General features: G+C 39.3%; 2 protein-coding genes across 2 annotated transcripts in view; one reads left to right on the forward strand and one right to left on the reverse strand.

Annotated features, from left to right (window-relative positions):
* Positions 1 to 13,507, reverse strand: part of LOC139450756 (N-alpha-acetyltransferase 15, NatA auxiliary subunit-like) — a 34,901-nt gene extending 21,394 nt beyond the window's left edge. The window contains exons 1-8 of the mRNA XM_071232576.1: positions 13,355 to 13,507; positions 10,123 to 10,207; positions 5,676 to 5,780; positions 4,981 to 5,069; positions 4,606 to 4,674; positions 4,113 to 4,247; positions 2,764 to 3,031; positions 1,309 to 1,404 (exon numbers count right to left, since the gene is read on the reverse strand). Of these exons, the coding sequence (XP_071088677.1) occupies positions 1,309 to 1,404; positions 2,764 to 3,031; positions 4,113 to 4,247; positions 4,606 to 4,674; positions 4,981 to 5,069; positions 5,676 to 5,780; positions 10,123 to 10,207; positions 13,355 to 13,411 (904 nt within the window). The 5' untranslated portion in view covers positions 13,412 to 13,507. The remainder of the gene's footprint in view (positions 1 to 1,308; positions 1,405 to 2,763; positions 3,032 to 4,112; positions 4,248 to 4,605; positions 4,675 to 4,980; positions 5,070 to 5,675; positions 5,781 to 10,122; positions 10,208 to 13,354) is intronic.
* A 193-nt stretch (positions 13,508 to 13,700) lies between these two features.
* On the forward strand, positions 13,701 to 16,481 carry LOC139449626 (putative Ras-related protein Rab-33). The gene is made up of 2 exons (XM_071231101.1): positions 13,701 to 14,082; positions 15,591 to 16,481. Exons 1-2 carry the CDS (start codon positions 13,822 to 13,824, stop codon positions 16,098 to 16,100), a joined length of 771 nt encoding a protein of 256 aa, XP_071087202.1. The 5' UTR covers positions 13,701 to 13,821; the 3' UTR covers positions 16,101 to 16,481.
* Positions 16,482 to 18,677: the final 2,196 nt, after the last annotated feature.

Below are 18,677 nucleotides of genomic sequence, written 5' to 3' on the forward strand. Positions count from 1 at the left end.
ACAGTGCAATGGAGTTCATCTACAGTAAACTACAGTTATAACGGACCAGTAATATAAGTCTGTTATAACCGTAGTTATAAGCATCTGTACAGCATATATACAGCAAATGGCTGGGACCAAACTTAAGTTCGTTACATCCATCCGTCCATTATAAACGTAGTTTACTGTATTTGTTTTTTGTTTTAATGCTGCATTCAACAATATTCCAGCAATGTGTCAGGTGGTCTGTAAATAATACAGCCTCTGGAAAATTCAGTGGAAGAAATTATAAGATGAATGAATTATGGACAGATTTAAGACATGTGGTGAAGTGTGGTGAAGTGAGGTGAAATGGGGTTTAACGTCGCGTCCAAGATTATTGCAGTTATTTAGCGATGTGTGTGTGTACATGCGTGCGTGGCTGCTTCTGCTAGTCAGGACTAATGCCGATTTATAGTGCTAGATCACTGTGATACCATGCCGCAGTTTAACATGAATACGCCACTTAGAACAGTATACTGACTCTGAGCCGACCAGTCCTTGTTTTATCCCCTTAATGCCGAGCACCAGAGAGGGTTACGACAAGTACCATCTTTTAACGTCTTTTGGTATGACGCGGCCGGAGATCGAACCCAGGACCTTCCGCTCTCCGGGCGGACGCTCTACCACTAGACCACAGAGGCTGTCTTTAAAACATGTGGACATACATTGACATAGGTGAGGGGGGTTGAATTCAATGTCGTTTTAACATGGCGTTCAAGATGATTGTACTTATATAGTGACCAACATTGATATGCCTGTATGACTGCTGTAATAGTCTAGAATTAGGCTGGTTTTATAGTGCTAGCCCACTGAGATACCATGTCACAGTATTTCAACATGGATATCCCACTTGGATACAGTACTCCAAGCCGACCAGTCCTTGTTTTATCCCCTTAATGCCAAGCAAAAGACAGGGCAATAAAAAATCCCAACTGTTAACATATTTGGTATGATGCAGCCGGCGAATCAAACCATCCACCTCCTACTCTCCAGACGGATGCTTTATCAACTGGACCAATTTCTCTAGCAGGGGACACCAAGTTAGTGAGGGAATGCTGTTTTATGCTGAGGTCAGCTAAACCACTACAGCCTGTGAATGATGAAGTGTGGGTGTGTTTCTAAGGGTTAACAGCATGAGCAATGACTGCGCAATCAGAGAAGGATGACAATCAGCCAGACCACACACTGATACTGTTCAATCCCCATCTTCCTTGTCAAGCATTGAGTACTGAGGATGTACATCTGTCGTGGAATCCCCACAGAGCTACGTATAAAAGTAGCGCCTACCGGTTAAGAATGTTAATGGTATTCTCCTTGGTGTGGATGCCCTGGGATACTTCTCATGCACATCCCTGTACAGCTGTAGGCGTTCAGCTTCCGTTTCTGGAACAAGGTGTTAAAAAAATAATAACAAGGATAAATAAGAAGAATTACAATTATATGCACACACAATGGCTGTAAGAAGCAATACATTTTGTGAAAAAAGACTTTAATCCTGTGATGCAGTCACAGACGTCTCTTGTTTTTTACGTCAGCAATTTTTGGGTAAACAAAACATGATCTAGTGTCTGCATTGTTTTTACCTTTTATAACAAAGTTGTTATGTATTATTTCTACTTATTATTGCAATTTTCGAAAGTTACTACAGATTCCCTTTCTGGACATTGTCTGGACATTGTCTGGACATTCTTGTTTAGACATGCATTAACTGAAACCTTAAAAAACATAAACATGTACATAAAAATTCTGGAAGGTGGTCAAATTAACATGCATTGTATAGGACAATATATAAATAATTACTCCGAGGGCCCTTGCTTTCACATATTGACCTGACCTGTGAAGATTCCGGGTGGGAATAGGTCTTCAGCAACCTATTCTTGCCGTAAAAGGCGACTATGCTTGTCGTAAAAGGCGACGAACGGATACATGTCATCGATCCCAATTGCGTGGATCAATGCTCAGGATGTCAATCACTGGATTGTCTAGTCCAGACTCGATTATTTTAAAGACCGCCGTCATATAGCTGGAATATTGCTGAGTGCGGCGTTAAACAACAATGAAGTCACTGAGCCTGTAATTGTATCATGTAACTGTTTTATGTTTGTTTGTTGTTTAACGCCGCACTCAGCAATATTCCAGCTATATGATGGCGGCCTGTAAATAATGGAGTCTGGACCAGACAATCCAGTGATTAATATCATGAATATCGATCCACGCAATTGGGATCGATGACATGTACCAACCAAGTCAGCGAGCCTGACCACCCGATCCCATTAGTCGCCTTTAACGACAAGCATAGTCGCCTTTTACAGCAAGCATGGGTTGCTGATGACCTATTCTACCCCGGAATCTTCACGGGTCTTTGGATATGATAACATGCATCAACCAAGTCAGCATGTCTGCCTAGAATGGTGTGAGTAGCCTCTCCAGTAGACATGGAGAGATCCTGCTTGACACCAGTTAATGTAACAGGGCTTTCTCACTGATTAATTTACAATCATGGTGATGACGTCAACAATCCATTTCATCACATCTAAGATTTTACTGCATCAGTCAAAGTAGGCTTCATGTGTTTCAGAAGGATCTATTGTTAACATCATGTGCAGCAACATTAATGTAAGCGTATTTAATTATTGTACCCTCCACCCCTAATACACTTCTTAACTTTAATTACAAATATTAAAAGCCTTTCCAATGTGGGTATAATCCAATGCAAGAGCACAGAACATTATTACAACGTACCTGGATTGACAGATTCTTCTAAGCCTCCGTAATATGCCCAATTTTCTGGATTTCTGTTGATCAAATCACGATAGATGTCCACTGCTTCTGAAGCTCGTCCTAACTTGGTAAGAATTTCCGCCTTAATCTCCTGGAGGGAGAGGCGATCGACGATCTGGTGGTCAAACGTCTTCAGGTGCTCTAGTGCCCTTTGATACATCCCTGCCTCCCTCATCACCAGGTTTTGATACATCAGCAGTTCCGAGTGTTCGTAGTCGAGTGGCTTGGGCTAGAAGGATAAACAGACAATTCAGTCAACACAATGAACAGGATGAGAGGAGTGAGTGTGGTTGCTTGTACTTGTTTCGATCAATGCCGATGTTATATGTCTAACCCACTGAGATACCATATCTCACTCAAGACAATAGTATACGGACTCCGAGCCAACCAGTTCTGGACCCACTTGCACAAAACAATCTTAGTGCTAAGACTATTGTAGGCCAATTTTTAAGTATGGGAGTTAAGATCATCTTAGCAATAAAATCGTTTGGTGCAAGAAGGCCCTGGTTTTAGGCCCTTTATGCCGAAACCCAGGCAGGGTAACAACAAGTACCATCTTTTGATGTCACTCGTTATGACAGAGTGGGGTATCAAACCGACCTTCTCTCCGGCAGTTGCTCTATCCACTAGACCACAGAGGGTTACCGATTTCCTAGTAACCATACAGCATTTGCTTATCTCCTTCCTTGTCAATAGCTTGAGCTGCATCAGTAATAAGTGACCTCACAGTAATCAGAAGGATCTATTGTGAACATCATGTGCAGGCAAGTTTTTCTGTTTGTTTTATTTGTTGTTTAACGCTGCACTCAGCAACATTCCAGCTATATGACTGCAGTCTGTAAATATTCAAGTCTGGGCCAGACAAGCCAGTGATCGACTTCATGAGCATCAATCTACGTAATAAGGGTGAGATGACATACAATCAACCAAGTTACAGACCCTGAACACCCGATCCATTTATTCGCCTCTTACGGCGAGGTGAAATGGGGTTTAACATCGAGTCCAAGATTATTGCACTTATATCGCAACGTGCATTCATGCTTGTACTAGTCCTGACTGATGATTTTATAGCTCTAGCCTACTGACTCCGAGCAGACCAGTCCTTGTTTTAGGCAGGGTAACAACAAGTACCATCTTTTAACGTCTTTTCTTATGACGCGGCCAGGGATCAAACCACCAAACTTCTGTTCTACCGCTAGACCACGGAGGAGGTCTCGTCTCTTACGACCAGCATAGGTTGCTTGAGACCTGTACTTTTTACCCGGAATCAGAGCTCCGAGAAGTCAAAAACTCTCTGCAGAAGCATTTACCATTTGTGTTTTCCTAAACTCATCTAGAATCTTGAGAGCCATATCGTAGTCTTTGAGAAGATGATATGACATAGCGTAGCCAATCCATGACGCTCGTTGACCTGGCCGCAGAGCCAACAGTTGGTATCGTGTTTCCTGCAAGAAAACCAGACAAATAATTGATACTGAGAGAAGACATACATGGTACCTGTTGTTGAAATCATTTCCATTCTAGCACTCTAATACTGAATCACTTCAGTTTGGAGAAATCAAGTACGGATATCAAAATAATGCATCTAAGGATGATTCATTTTTTTAAGTGTGGCAAAACGTATATGAAAAGTTACTAGCTCTAAAAACACTAACATGAAAGAATCGGGTGGCCCTTCACATTTGAAAGTATACTAGGTCAGTCCTTAGTGTTTTTCTAGATGTATATTTGCAGATATATGTAATTGTTCTAATAATTGATAGTCAACTTCACTATTGGGCAGTGCATTGTCAAGTTACTCACCCTGTACCCCTCAAGATCCCGCATCTGTATCTGTAACAACGACAAATCTCGCAAGATCTGAAGATTGTCCTGAAAATAAAGATGCCCTCAACATTACACATCTTGAAACAAACATTAATATAAAAAACTGGTTTCCATCAACTCTTGCTTTGATGAATATCACTGTGAAATTTGTAAATTTGCTGAATAGCATTTTAGTTACCATGGTTACATGACAATGAGCAGCCCCTTGTGAGAGGAAAGCTTTAGGTGATGCAGACCCTAGACATTTACCTCTAGAGGTGGGTGTGGTGCTGACAAACTGGATCACAACAGCCAATTTAGGATCTAAACCCACAACAAAATATACTTGAGGAAAATGTCACAAAAACAAACCTTGTCCCACTTGAGTGCATTGCGGTAACACTTGATTGCCTCGTCGTACTTGCGGTCAGACCTCTGGAGAAGGCCATAGACGTGCCAGCCTGGGGAGTGTGGTCAAGGATGACAACAAATAATCTTATCTTTCTCACGTTAATCAAGGACTGAAGGCAGGAGCAACTGTCCATGCGGTTTGTCTATTACGCAAGGGAGACAAGCATGGACTACTGGGGACCTGTTTCAAACTGGTATCACCCGAGAGGGACAGGCATGGCAGATTTGGACATGGCCCCAGGTCCATTAATACGAGACGAATAAAAATTGCGAGAGAACAGTTGATTTCCGGTTACTTGCCCTACATTCCTGGAACCTGGTTGTCCACCGCTAGTACCGTGACCCACATATGCTGCAAGGTTCTACATTTCTGGTATGTGGTACCTTGCCCTACATTTCTGGTACATGGCCCTACATATTATGGTACCTGGTCCCATATATATGGTAGCTGGTTCTACACAACTTGCACACGGTTCTACATTTCAGGTACCTTGCCCTACATATTCTGGTACATGGCTCATTTCTGGTACATGGTTCTACATTTCTGGTACCATGCCCTACATTTCTGGTACATGGCTCTACACATGATCCTAAATATCTGAAACAAGATCCTAAACTTGTGATACATGATGGGTGCTCTGCAGTTTCAAGGATACAGACATGGCTCTTCAGGTCGTTCCTCAGCCCCCGTCGGACATAATCATAGGCTTCTTCCTTGCGGCCCAGACAGTTCAGTGTCAGACCTTTCATAGCTAGAGTCTCTGTAACAGACAACAAAGGACACAATGAACGTCTCAGATTGAAAGCCAGCTGCTTTGTTCGTCGTTTAATGTTGCAGTCAAAAACAGTCCAGTTGTATGACCACGACAACAGAGGTCTTTAAAATGAACCAATTCTAGGCTCATAAAACCGGTGGTTGATATCATGAGCAACATCCCACACCATAAAGTACAATGACACATGATCAACCAAGTAACATAGCCCTGACAATATTGTTTGTCTGTTGATTAAAAGTCATTCTTAGCAATATTCCAGCTATATGATGGCAGTCTGTAAATAATCAAGTCTGGACCAGACAATCCAGTGATTGACATCATGAGTATCGATCTATGCGATTGGGATATGATGACAGCAACAAAGTCATCGAGTCTAACAACCTGAGCCTCTTACGACAAGCATGGGTCGGTGAAGACCAACTGTAACCTGGATCCTCAAGGTTACAACAACAATAGACTCCTGGGGATCAATTCTTTTGTTTGTTTGCTTGTTGTTTAACGCCACACTCAGCTATATTCCAGCTTTATGACTGCTGTCTGTAAATAATCAAGTCTGGACCAGACAATCCAGTGATTGACATAATGAGCATCGATCCATGCAATAGGGATACAATAACATGCATCAACCAAGTCAGGGAGCCTGACCACTAAATTCCATTAGTCAACAAGCGTAGTCGCCTTTTACGGCAAGCATGGGTTGCTGAAGACCTATTCTACCCCGAATCTTCACGGATCCTTATAATTTCAATATCCCTACAGGGTTCAGCCTGTTAAATATACAAGAATGGTTTGTTCATGATGAGTCAATCTCATTAAAATCAGATCTTAGTTCTCGCTACCGCTAAACAAAGATCTGAGGACATCCCATTAGGGGTCACGTCAGAACGACCTTTCATACGACCAATCAGAGCGTCGCTTACCAGATCATGAAAGTGACAGTCGGAATGTGATTTCTAATCTTGCAACCTCAAACACTTTAACACGAGGTATTCCGAACGGTAGTTACGGGCTTAAAGACTGAATCCATGCAATCTAGACCATCTATTAGCCATTCCAGAATGGTATTTTGTTCAGGTTTCAAATTTTTATTGAGAATTTGTCAAAATATATTTCAAAAGTGTAGTCGCCAATTTGAAATTAGTGCCATAAAGCACTAACTAGTAAGCTGCCTTCTGATTGGCTAATGTGAACTTCTTGTCAGACAAATATTTCATTGGTCGGTCAAAGTTCGCGCAAGTTCAGTCTGACGTGACCCATAATGGGATGTCCTCAGATCTTTGTTTAGCGGTAGCGATAACTAAGATCTGATTTTAATGAGATTGATGAGTGGGTGAGGTCGTATGACTTGCTATTCTCAATCACTTTCTACTCAGTGGAATGATTAAAATAATTAGGAATGTATCAGTCAGTATATATACTACTCATAGGAAAAGGACAAACAGATTCTTTCATATCACTATAGTCAATCTGCTATGCTATTAGCCCCCAATTCTTTCATATCACTATAGTTAATCTGCCATGCTACTAGCACTCTATTCTTTCATATCACTATAGTTAATCTGCCATGCTATTAGCACTCTATTCTTTCATATCACTATAGTTAATCTGCCATGCTATTAGCACTCTATTCTTTCATATTACTATAGTTAATCAGATGGTCCTTAACCTCTTTTGAGTAGTATATATATATATATATATATATATATATATATATATACACACATATATATATATATATCATGGTTACCTGCAACCAAGTCTGGGACGGGTCAACAAGTGGTTGACAGGATGAGCAATGATCCATGCCACCATGGCATGTTAACATGGTTAACGCAAATTCAACCAGTTACAAAATGTAACCATTGCATCTCCATTTAGTAACCTATCATGCCAAGCACTGAGGGTGTCAGGGGTAGGCTAAGACTTGACTGGTCAGCAGTTGATGTATTATTTATGATAGTTAGTGAAACAATAACAAAATAAATTATGTGACATGGTTTGTTAATTATTAATTTATCATACATTAATATACTTCACTTATCCAGGTACTAGTATCTACTAAAATGTGACAATGACCAGTGACTATAATACTGTCAAATTAAATATAAACATGATAAAAGAGTGTTGTCTTTGAAGAAATCTATGCATATATTAATATGTTCTTATGGATATTTTAAGGGTCAGGGTATGTAAATGCACATGACTGCATATTCATTAGTATTCGATTCTAGTGACCACGAATAACGAATTCAATTGATGAATGGATACGGTTCGATTCACCGAATACACGAGTGAATCGTAACAGCTCTAGTATACATTATATATATATTTCTGCTTGAATATTGCTAAAAGGGTGCAAAACATAACACACTCCCTCATTCTCACATTTCCAATTATGAACGATATTTCTAGAAAACAATTAAATGGTTCCTACTCCATTACAATGACATTATCAAAGCCTGTTGTTATTTCTGTAAAGGCACTGAAATGTTACTATATAAAAATGTCATTTTCCAGAACCAATCATGCCAATAATATTATCTGATATTACATTTCAATACAATACACAAAACTACTGAGAACTGGTTCCAAGTTTTTTTTATTTGAATGGCACTAAAGGGCATTTCCAAACAAAACAGGCTACAGAATGCCATTGGTGAGTTCTATGTGAAAATGGTTCTACATCAAATGGTATGCTGCTGTATATTTTCTCAAAACTAAGAAGACATTCACAACAAACATTTATCAGTAAATTCTCTGTAACTATTGGGGGTCATTCCATCTTCAACTATTGGGGGTTATTCCATCTTCAACTATTGGGGGTTACATTCCATCTTCAACTATTGGGGGTTACATTCCATCTTCAACTATTGGGGGTTACATTCCATCTTCAACTATTGGGGGTTACATTCCATCTTCAACTATTCATGACTATTGGGGGTTATTCCATCATCAACTATTGGTGGTTACATTCCATCTTCAACCATTGGGGGTTACATTCCATCATCAACCATTGGGGGTTACATTCCATCTTCAACTATTGGGGGTTACATTCCATCTTCAACTATTGGGGGTTACATTCCATCTTCAACTATTGGGGGTTACATTCCATCTTCAACTATTGGGGGTTACATTCCATCTTCAACTATTGGGGGTTACATTCCATCTTCAACTATTGGGGGTTATTCCATCATCAACTATGGGGGGTTACATTCCATCTTCAACTATTGGGGGTAACATTCCATAATCAACTATTGGGGGTTATTCCATCTTCAACCATTGGGGGTTACATTCCATCTTCAACTATTGGGGGTAACATTCCATCATCAACCATTGGGGGTTACATTCCATCTTCAACTATTGGGGGTTACATTCCATCTTCAACTATTGGGGGTTACATTCCATCTTCAACTATTGGGGGTTGTTCCATCTTCAACTATTGGGGGTTATATTCCATCTTCAACTATTGAGGGTTATTCCATCATCAACTATTGGGGGTTACATTCCATCTTCAACTATCGGGGGTTATATTCCATCTTCAACTATTCATGACTATTGGGGGTTATTCCATCTTCAACTATTCATGACTATTGGGGGTTATTCCATCTTCAACTATTGGGGGTTACATTCCATCTTCAACTATTGGGGGTTATATTCCATCTTCAACTATTCATGACTATTGGGGGTTATTCCATCATCAACTATTGGGGGTTACATTCCATCATCAACTATTGGGGGTTACATTCCATCTTCAACTATTGGGGGTTACATTCCATCTTCAACTATTGGGGGTTACATTCCATCTTCAACTATTGGGGGTTACATTCCATCTTCAACTATTGGGGGTTATTCCATCATCAACTATGGGGGGTTACATTCCATCTTCAACTATTGGGGGTAACATTCCATAATCAACTATTGGGGGTTATTCCATCTTCAACCATTGGGGGTTACATTCCATCTTCAACTATTGGGGGTAACATTCCATAATCAACTATTGGGGGTTACATTCCATCTTCAACTATTGGGGGTTATTCCATCTGCATTCAGAGTATCAAGTTACCACCATGATGGTTAGAGTTGGAACCCATTCAAGACCTTAAGCAAGCTTCATCACTGGAAAATGTTGTTGATCCTGTTAGCAGCTCTTCCGACAAGTATTGTCGCCTCTAGTTGCAAGCATGGGTTGCTTAAGACCTATTCTACCCCGGATCTGCAAGGGACTCTGATGGTGAATCACTTGTACTTGATAGATCTGTTACTACAAGCATGGGATACTTAGGATATGTTTTAGCTGTCAATCTTAGGGTGCAACTACAAAACTTACCTCCATGTTCTGAGAACTTGGGATTTGTTAGAATTTGTTTTGCAAATTTCAACCCATTCTTGTACTGCTTCTGTTCATAGCATTTCTGAAAACAGAAAAGATCATGTATTATTAGGAACATAGAAGCCAGGCTTGTAGATACATGTTTGAATTTGGTGTTCTCTTGGATTTGTCATCTTTGCTGTATTTTTTGTTGTATGATGCTGCACTCAATATACCGGTGACCTACACATAATCAAGTCTTGACCAGACCATTCAGTTTTTCATATGACAAACAATGATCCACATCATGCTGAGTCACCTGAATTGCACACTGGAATCAACTGAATTTGTTCTCTTGGAATGTAAAGAAACATGGACGTGCTCACCCACCAGTGTGTGCCAGTATCTTTGTCTAGTCAGGTCAATCTTGTCTTTCAGAAATTTTTCAGAATGAATGGACACTTAATGATAATAATCCACTTAGCAACATTCCAGCCATATAATAACAGCCTGTAATATTCAAGTCATGGCCAGGAAAACCAGTGGTTTATAGCATGAGCAACAATACAAGTAGTCAAGGCATATAAGTCCGTATTACAGCCATCTACTCTTCAGGTGATGTGAAATGGGGCCTAACGTCGCGTCCAAGATTATTGCACTTATATAGCGACGTGCATGCACGTGTGTGTGTGGTGTGTGTGTGTGTGTGTGTGTGTGTGTGTGTTAGTCAGGACTGATACCGATTTATAGTGCTAGCCCACTGAGATACCATGGCGCAGTTTAACATGAATACCCCACTCAGACATAGTATACTGACTCCGAGCCGACCAGTCCTTGTTTTAGCCCCTTAATGCCGAGCGCCAGACAGGGTAACAACAAGTACCATCCTTTAACATCTTTTGGTATGACGCGGCCGGGGATCTAACCCCGGACCTTCCACTCTCCGGGCAGACGCTTTACCACTAGACTACGGAGGCGGTCCAACTACTCTTCAACAGACAGCTCTTACAACTGTCAGCATGACCAGCATATCTGTGTTCCAATTTAACATGAAAGTTTTGTCTGTCTGTTCGTTATTTAACGCCGCACTTAGCAATGGTCCATCTACATTATGGCGGTTTGTAAATAATCAAGTCTCGACCAGACAATCCAGTGATTGACATCATGAACATTGATCCACACAATTAGGATACGATGACATGCTTCAACCAAGTCAGCGAGCCTGACCACCCGATCCCATTAGACGCCTCTTACGACAAGCATAATCACCTTTTACGGCAAGCATGGGTTGCTTAAGACCTATTCTACCCCGGATCTTTCCGGATCAGCATTGAAGTCAAAGTCAACCAGGATACACAGCAGTGACAAATCAACAATTCAATCAGGCTCAGTCTGAGAGTAAAAACCCACACAGTATTAGCTGGGATTAAGTTGGTAAACACAAAAAGCCAATTCACTAAATGTTTTAGATACTGCTTCACATAAACTTGCTAAATCTTACATCCATTTCTTCAACATGTTCAAGCCATTTGTTTTCAGGAAAAGTTTACAAAAGTGACAGGACAGATAGTAGGAATTCCTTTCATTCATCCATCCTTCTTTTGATATTGTTTCCTTCTTGTGTGTGTGATGAACTAGATAAACTGAACACTTCAGCATCTTTATTTCTTTTACCAAACATTATAAAACACATGACATAAATCTTATGTATATGCTTTGTTACTTTTAACTAGTTTCAATCATTCCAGAATCCATCTTTTGCATCCCATAGAACTTGCAGTGGATATCATTTGCTTTCATTCTTATTTAAATATATAGGATGGAACATTTGTGCCCAGTAAAAATGTGTGTGCATCACCATCAGTATAGGATTTGTTTCCTGAATCATTATCAATGATTTGTGCACACCACTTCAGAATATCATGATTCACAATGCATATGCTAGAGTTATGCAAATTAAAAGGAAAAGTTTCTGGCCCAAACATAATAGGACCCATTATGATAAATGAAATTCTACTAGGATACCTATGGATACCTATGACATTAGAAAAACTGACTCCTGCTAGCGTCCTAGTACCTAGATGCATGCGTGCTACTATCATTTAGAAACTTTGTATCAACTTAACAATTTCCATGACAAGTAGAAAGGCTTAATGTGAAGATCAAACATTTAATTCATCAGCTTTAATATTATTTAAACAATTGCTTGAGTTTGTGGCAATGGCAAGGACAAACATGATTAATACTCCTTTGAACATGTTTAGATAAATCATGATGTGTCTTGAAATAGCTAACAGAACAACCAATCAATTAGCATGATTAGTGGCACCTGTGCATAATGCAGTTTTAGTTTGATTTCTTTTCTATTGATACGAATTGTTTCAGGCATATATTCATCCAACAACAGATGACTTGTGTGTGCTCACATGTCCATGCATTAACGAAGATTAATCACATATGGCAAGTCTGAAGTGTCAAAGTCCACAGAGTTAAGCATATATACTTACAAAGCAAAACTCTCTAATACATCGTATAAATAGGGCCATCTACAATATCATAGTCGCACTGAGGTAAGACTTCGGCCTGTATCCCCCCTAATAAAGTATAACTGAATGACATTATTTTAGAGGGGGGACACAGGTGGAACGCTTCCGAAATGTATATGTGACTTACCTATATGTGTATTCATAACACGAATGGCTAATGTTGTCAAACATTTGCAAATAGCAAGATAATCTAAACAGTATCAGTTTTAACATTGTCGAACATTGATATTACAAAGAATCAGTTCAATCACATAGCCTATGCTTCCTCCACTTCATCAAGATACATTCAAGTTTCAATGAACAATTTATTTTTTATCTTGTCAATGTCAAATAGACTGCATGTCATACATCAATAAAAAAATCGCATGGCCAGCGCTCAGAAACATCCAGATAGATACAAGTGCATCTTTGAGTGATTGTAACGATAGACCCCTAGAGACAGGTCGAATGTTATATCCTAGGTCAGATCTCGCCTGTGTCTATTGTCAGCGACAGTTACTTGTGTCTGATGCGTTGTCTAGACTTCTGACTATAACGATCAATGTCGTACTTTTGACAACAACAATACATTTCCACCACAATCCCACAAAGTTGCGTGATCGGTAACTAAACAACCTAAAATACAATAGTCTTCAACATGTTCATGCTCACTGCAACAAATCCCCAACCCACGCCCTCGCAAAATTGTGAAGTAGGATACATACCAAAATTCTTTTGAACAGAGCATTCTCTTTTGGGGGTAATGGGTTACTTGTTGGCATTTTGATAAATTTATCCTGGAGTACGCTAGATTCCAGGTGAGTTTGACTTTAACAAGTGCGAGCACCACGAGGTGCAAATTCCAGTATGGCGGAATCTAATGCTCAAGACAAGTGACGGATGTACGTGATTTGGTAAATGATAATATGATACACACTTAAATAAAAAATATTCATTTTTATTACAGAAAAATGCAAATTAAACTTACTTTGTTGTATAATAGGGACTTTTAAAAAATAAATATTACTCCCATAAACCCATATGATTTCGACTACGACAACAAAGATGGCCGCCTACAGTGGAAGTCTGTCGTAATATGAGGAGTTGTGTTGACTAAGTGAACACTCAGCTTGAGCATTCGTTCTTTTAGGTTAAAGTGTTGTTGTTTCTGGTAAATAAGTGCTATCCAAATATGAGTTCAGAGGGGAAAACAACTGACAAAGCTGTCACTGAGCCTCAAACAGCTGAAGCGAAGGCCACTGGGTCTGTCAAAGTTATTGAGAAACAATCACAAAGACGGATCTTCAAGATAATTGTAATTGGAGACTCGAATGTGGGAAAGACCTGTCTGACATACCGATTCTGCAGCGGCAAATTTCCAGACAAGACTGAAGCGACTATTGGTGTTGACTTTAGAGAAAAACAGGTCAACATAGACAAAGAGCAAGTCAAGGTATAGCCTGTTAAAATTTATATCCGTGATATGGCATTTAATGTCAACATTATGACACGGCGTCTATTTTTGGAGTAGGCCTAACAGAAGTGTGATAGCTTTCAAATATTTCGTTCATGGAAATAAAAGTTTGACCTTATTATTTATGTGGTGTATGTTATCTGACATAAGTCTCCATCTTATGTCGATACATTTGACACATCAACATGATCGGGATAAACCAGTAAACATGGTAAAGCTGAAGGTGTCGTCGGCGCGGAGAAGGAATATCTTTAAATTCACTTAAGTATTTAAGCAGGGGTTATCTGGGATTTTGATGAGAGGCATATTGTTGCAATCGTTTTCTTTCTTTTAAAGTGCATATTTTTTAGATTTATGTAATACTTATCATGTTTATAATATTACATTTCCATTTTATTAAATAAACAACATTGCAAATTATGAAACTAAGTCACAATCTTTAAAAAAATAATAATCATATCTAGGTCCGTAAAATTTGTATTCAGATACCAGTCTGTGATTTTAGCTTTTGGTCTAGTAAGCTTAGCATCTGACACCCGGTATGCGAAGATAAAAGTGTAATGTCTGCTGATAGTAGACTTTCTTCACAAAAAGGTCTTTTATAAAAAAATATGGATACCCATCAAATAATCAATACTTTCAAATAGAGATATATTGAACTTCAGTGAATCAAAATTAAATTTAGACAGCAGTCCAGATCAGTGAGATTGGCCATAGATATTTTACCAGGAATGAGAAGATTAGCTGCATCAATTACACTGAAAAAATTGCCCTGAGTTAAGTCCGGAACCTGGGGCTGGAAATTTCCTATCCGGGTACCCTCCACCCTATTACCAGACCCTACCCGGTACCCGTAGTAGATATTTAGAGATAGGTACAAACTGTCCGATTTGGAAAGGTTTGACCGTAGCCCTGGCAAAATACATGTGTAAAACGAGCTGGTCATGCATACACTGAAGTTTACTACAGTGAGTTTTATCTTTATTCAAACATATAAAAGTAAGAAGGAATGGGTGCATTGTCAGAAAGAAATAGGAACATTAGTGACTTGTAGTATATCTAATTTTTGTGCGTGTGCGAAATACGCTCCAGTCGGAAAGCGCACGTTAAATCTCCAAACGTAAGTAAGTAAGTAAGATAATTTTTGTCATTGAACAATATGTCACATGAATAACCACGGGTCCGGGTAGTCCTGTAGGTACTTGAGTCCTACTCAGGACCCACCCGACCTGAGTACCCTATTTACCCGTCCCAACCCTACTGGAACCCCAAATGAAGGATTCCTGCATTAATTAAAGTTTACTTGAACTAGTTGAAGATAAGTTAATGTAGATATTGTGTCCTGTTTACATGAATTTGCCCATGTCTGCTTTTGACATATTCTATTGTACATGTTAATGGACCCTATGTTAAACTATGCTCATTTTCTCTGTATGGATTATTACAATAGAGGTCATCGGTAGATTATATATGACTTTATGTTGCAGCTTCAACTATGGGATACTGCTGGTCAGGAAAGGTTCCGGAAGAGTATGGTTCAGCATTATTACCGAAATGTTCATGCAGTTGTATTTGTCTATGACGTCACTAAAATGAGCTCTTTTGAGAACATGCCTGGATGGATTGAAGAGTGTGATCGGCACAATCTCAACAAAGATATTCCACGAATATTTGTCGGGAATAAGTGTGACATGAAAGATAAGATTGCAGTCAACACAAACTTGGCACAGAAATTTGCAGATTCCCATAATATGCCGCTGTTCGAGACGTCCGCAAAAGATGATGAGAAAGCAAACCATGTGGATGCAATTTTTATGACAATTGCTCACAAACTGAAGAACTCAAAGCCCATGATGCCCCCCCATCTTGCCCGCTACACCCCCGGAGAGCCTGCCCAGTCCGAGGTGATCAATCTCAGAGGCAGCCCCCAACATCGGGGTCTGCAGTCCGCAACACATGCCACGTTTGAGGAGAAGGCTGAGAACTGTGCATGTTAACATGGGCAGGACAGTACTAATACGTTAATAGTAGGGGTGTAAGGAAACAACATGATCCAACATGGACAGGACAATGCTAACATTAATTGTAGGGGTGTAAGGTTGCATTGTGAATAGGACGGTAGTAATTAGTTAATTGTTGATGATACAGAATGGACTGTGCAGTACTATTAAGTTTATGGTAGATGTTACAACATGAACAGGACAGTACTATGTATGTTCATTTTCATGGTTGTAAGGATACAACATATACAAGTGATAGGGTGAGACAATTCACACTGTAGATAATTATCTACTGAGAAGTGTGCATGGTTACTTGGACAGGGTAGCATTTATACTTTGATGGTTTGGAACTTTGGGTGTAAGGAAAGCTCTGTACAGTAGAATACTAATGATATGTAACAATTCCCAGTGTACACTTGTGGTTACCTGGTCAAGTCAGTAAAAGTACTGGCCACACTGGTTACTGGCAGAAAAATATTAATTTTTATTTATCATGTTTATGTTTCGTTAAATAATTTCTCAGAGTGAAGGGGATATGAGACACAGAACCAATAACATGAATAAGGTCTTATTGATTAAGCTAAAAAAAATCTTGCAGTGGACTTTCGAACAAATATCTACGTAGACTGCAAAAGTGTTTCCTTTTTGCATCGACAGTTGTCACTGATACTTGCAAGGATATTATCGGATGTCCTCTATGGTACACTGGAAAAATACCTATATATTTGCTTTTGATATTAATATGTTGTTTATCTCAGATATTCAGTTTTGATATACTGCAGCCCTGTCCCAGGGTTAGAAACTAACAGTTTTTGTCCACTAGTCCTTATGAAGATAACAAATAGCAAAACCCTTAAAATGGGCCAATTTCTACTAGTCCTTAGGATACCTTTACTATTGGGCATTTGGGTAAGGACTACAGGACTAGTGCCAATTTCTAACGCTGCTGTCCTGATATTCATATGGTCAGACATGTCAGATTAACATTAACATCTTGTAACCATGGTAACATTCTTCTAATTGATATTCATCTATACTAGGTATCACCAATGTGGGTGTTTGCCACCTGTCTGTCAGCATTGTTGCCAGTGTTTTTTCCCCGAATGCTGGTGGCAGTCTACTAAATTTTCAACAAGGGCAAGGGGAATGAAGTTGTCTGAAATGGTCGTCTGGGGGTAGCGTTATGTTTGGTGCAGTGTGTTACTGTTAGGTAGACACTATTGTTATATTCATCCTGCCCCACCTCATTTCGGACTAGTGGTTATGTAAAGTTAGATGTTTGGAGAAAGTTATTTGACCCTCACATTTTCAGACTAATGTACGAGGGACCTGTCCATTGCTGTGGATTATTTCACTGATTCTGGTCACTGTCAGAAACTTGTCATCGGTAGATGTGATAGTCTTATGCTTCATCACTTGAATGTATGGTTGAGGATTTCGTTTTGGTTTGTGGAAGCATGGTCAAGTTTCATGGGAAACACTGGTTATGAAAACAGGTACATGTTTTTGATACACTGATACATCTATGAACATATTGAATGTATAGGGTGATTATGAACATGGGATGATGGTTTTATATCAAACTGTTGTATTTCATTCTTTTTGTCTTGGACAATTGTTATGGAACAGTATTGAATCATTGTCTACTACTGTTTATGCTTAGTTCTTATCATTCACATGATTAGCTTGTTTCTATAGTAACAATGTTGTGAATATTCATTTTTTATGTGAACTGGAAGAGTATTAGAATTAAATGTTCATAATTATAAGAATACTTAAGAAATGCATTGTAGATATGTATCATGCTTGAAGGTGACAATGGTCCATTTCATTTTACATTTCAAAGAAACAAATTAATCAGCAAGAATAACATGGCAATGTTGGCTCATGAATTGTTTGATAGGCATTACTTAGAAGTTGACGGATGACAAAGTAGACACAATAACTTCTTTAATTACTGTAAAGGTGACGTTTCGGTATGGAGCCTTATATTCTTGTCAAGCAAGCCTTGCTTGTCAACAGTATAAGGATCTGTACTGAAATGTCACCTTGACAGTAATTAAAGAAGTCATTATCCATAAATTGTATACATACAATGTTGGCCATGTTGTAATGGTTATGACTGAAAATTGCCAATCTTTGTTTTGTGTCTTAATCATGCTGGGGTGGCCCAGTCGTCTAAGGAGCCGCGATTCTCTGTGCAGAGTTGCGTCCCTTGGGCATGCCAGAAACCTATGATTGTGGGTTCGAATCCTGATTCACCCCGATTATGTTTCTAGGTTTGTCAGCACCATACCTGTGCTCGGGGTTTCACTGAAGTGGTAAACATCTGAGACCTGCATCACTTCGGGCTTTCCTCCCACATTAAGCTGACACGCGGTGATATAACTAGAATAATGTTAAAAGTGGCGTTACACCCAACAAAGTCACTCACTCACTTAATCATGCTGCTTCACAAAGCTGTGCGTTCTGTTCTTGTCTTGTAATGCACTTGACCCTAGTTACCATAATTAATGGCAAAGTTCATTGTTCCATGTAAAATGCTCTTAGATAGCCTGTTGGCTTGAATTTGTT

Source organism: Haliotis cracherodii, unplaced genomic scaffold (assembly GCF_022045235.1).
Source record: "Haliotis cracherodii isolate W230 unplaced genomic scaffold, xgHalCrac1.p SCAF_8, whole genome shotgun sequence".
In the NCBI taxonomy this organism is placed as follows: Eukaryota; Metazoa; Mollusca; class Gastropoda; order Lepetellida; family Haliotidae; genus Haliotis; species Haliotis cracherodii.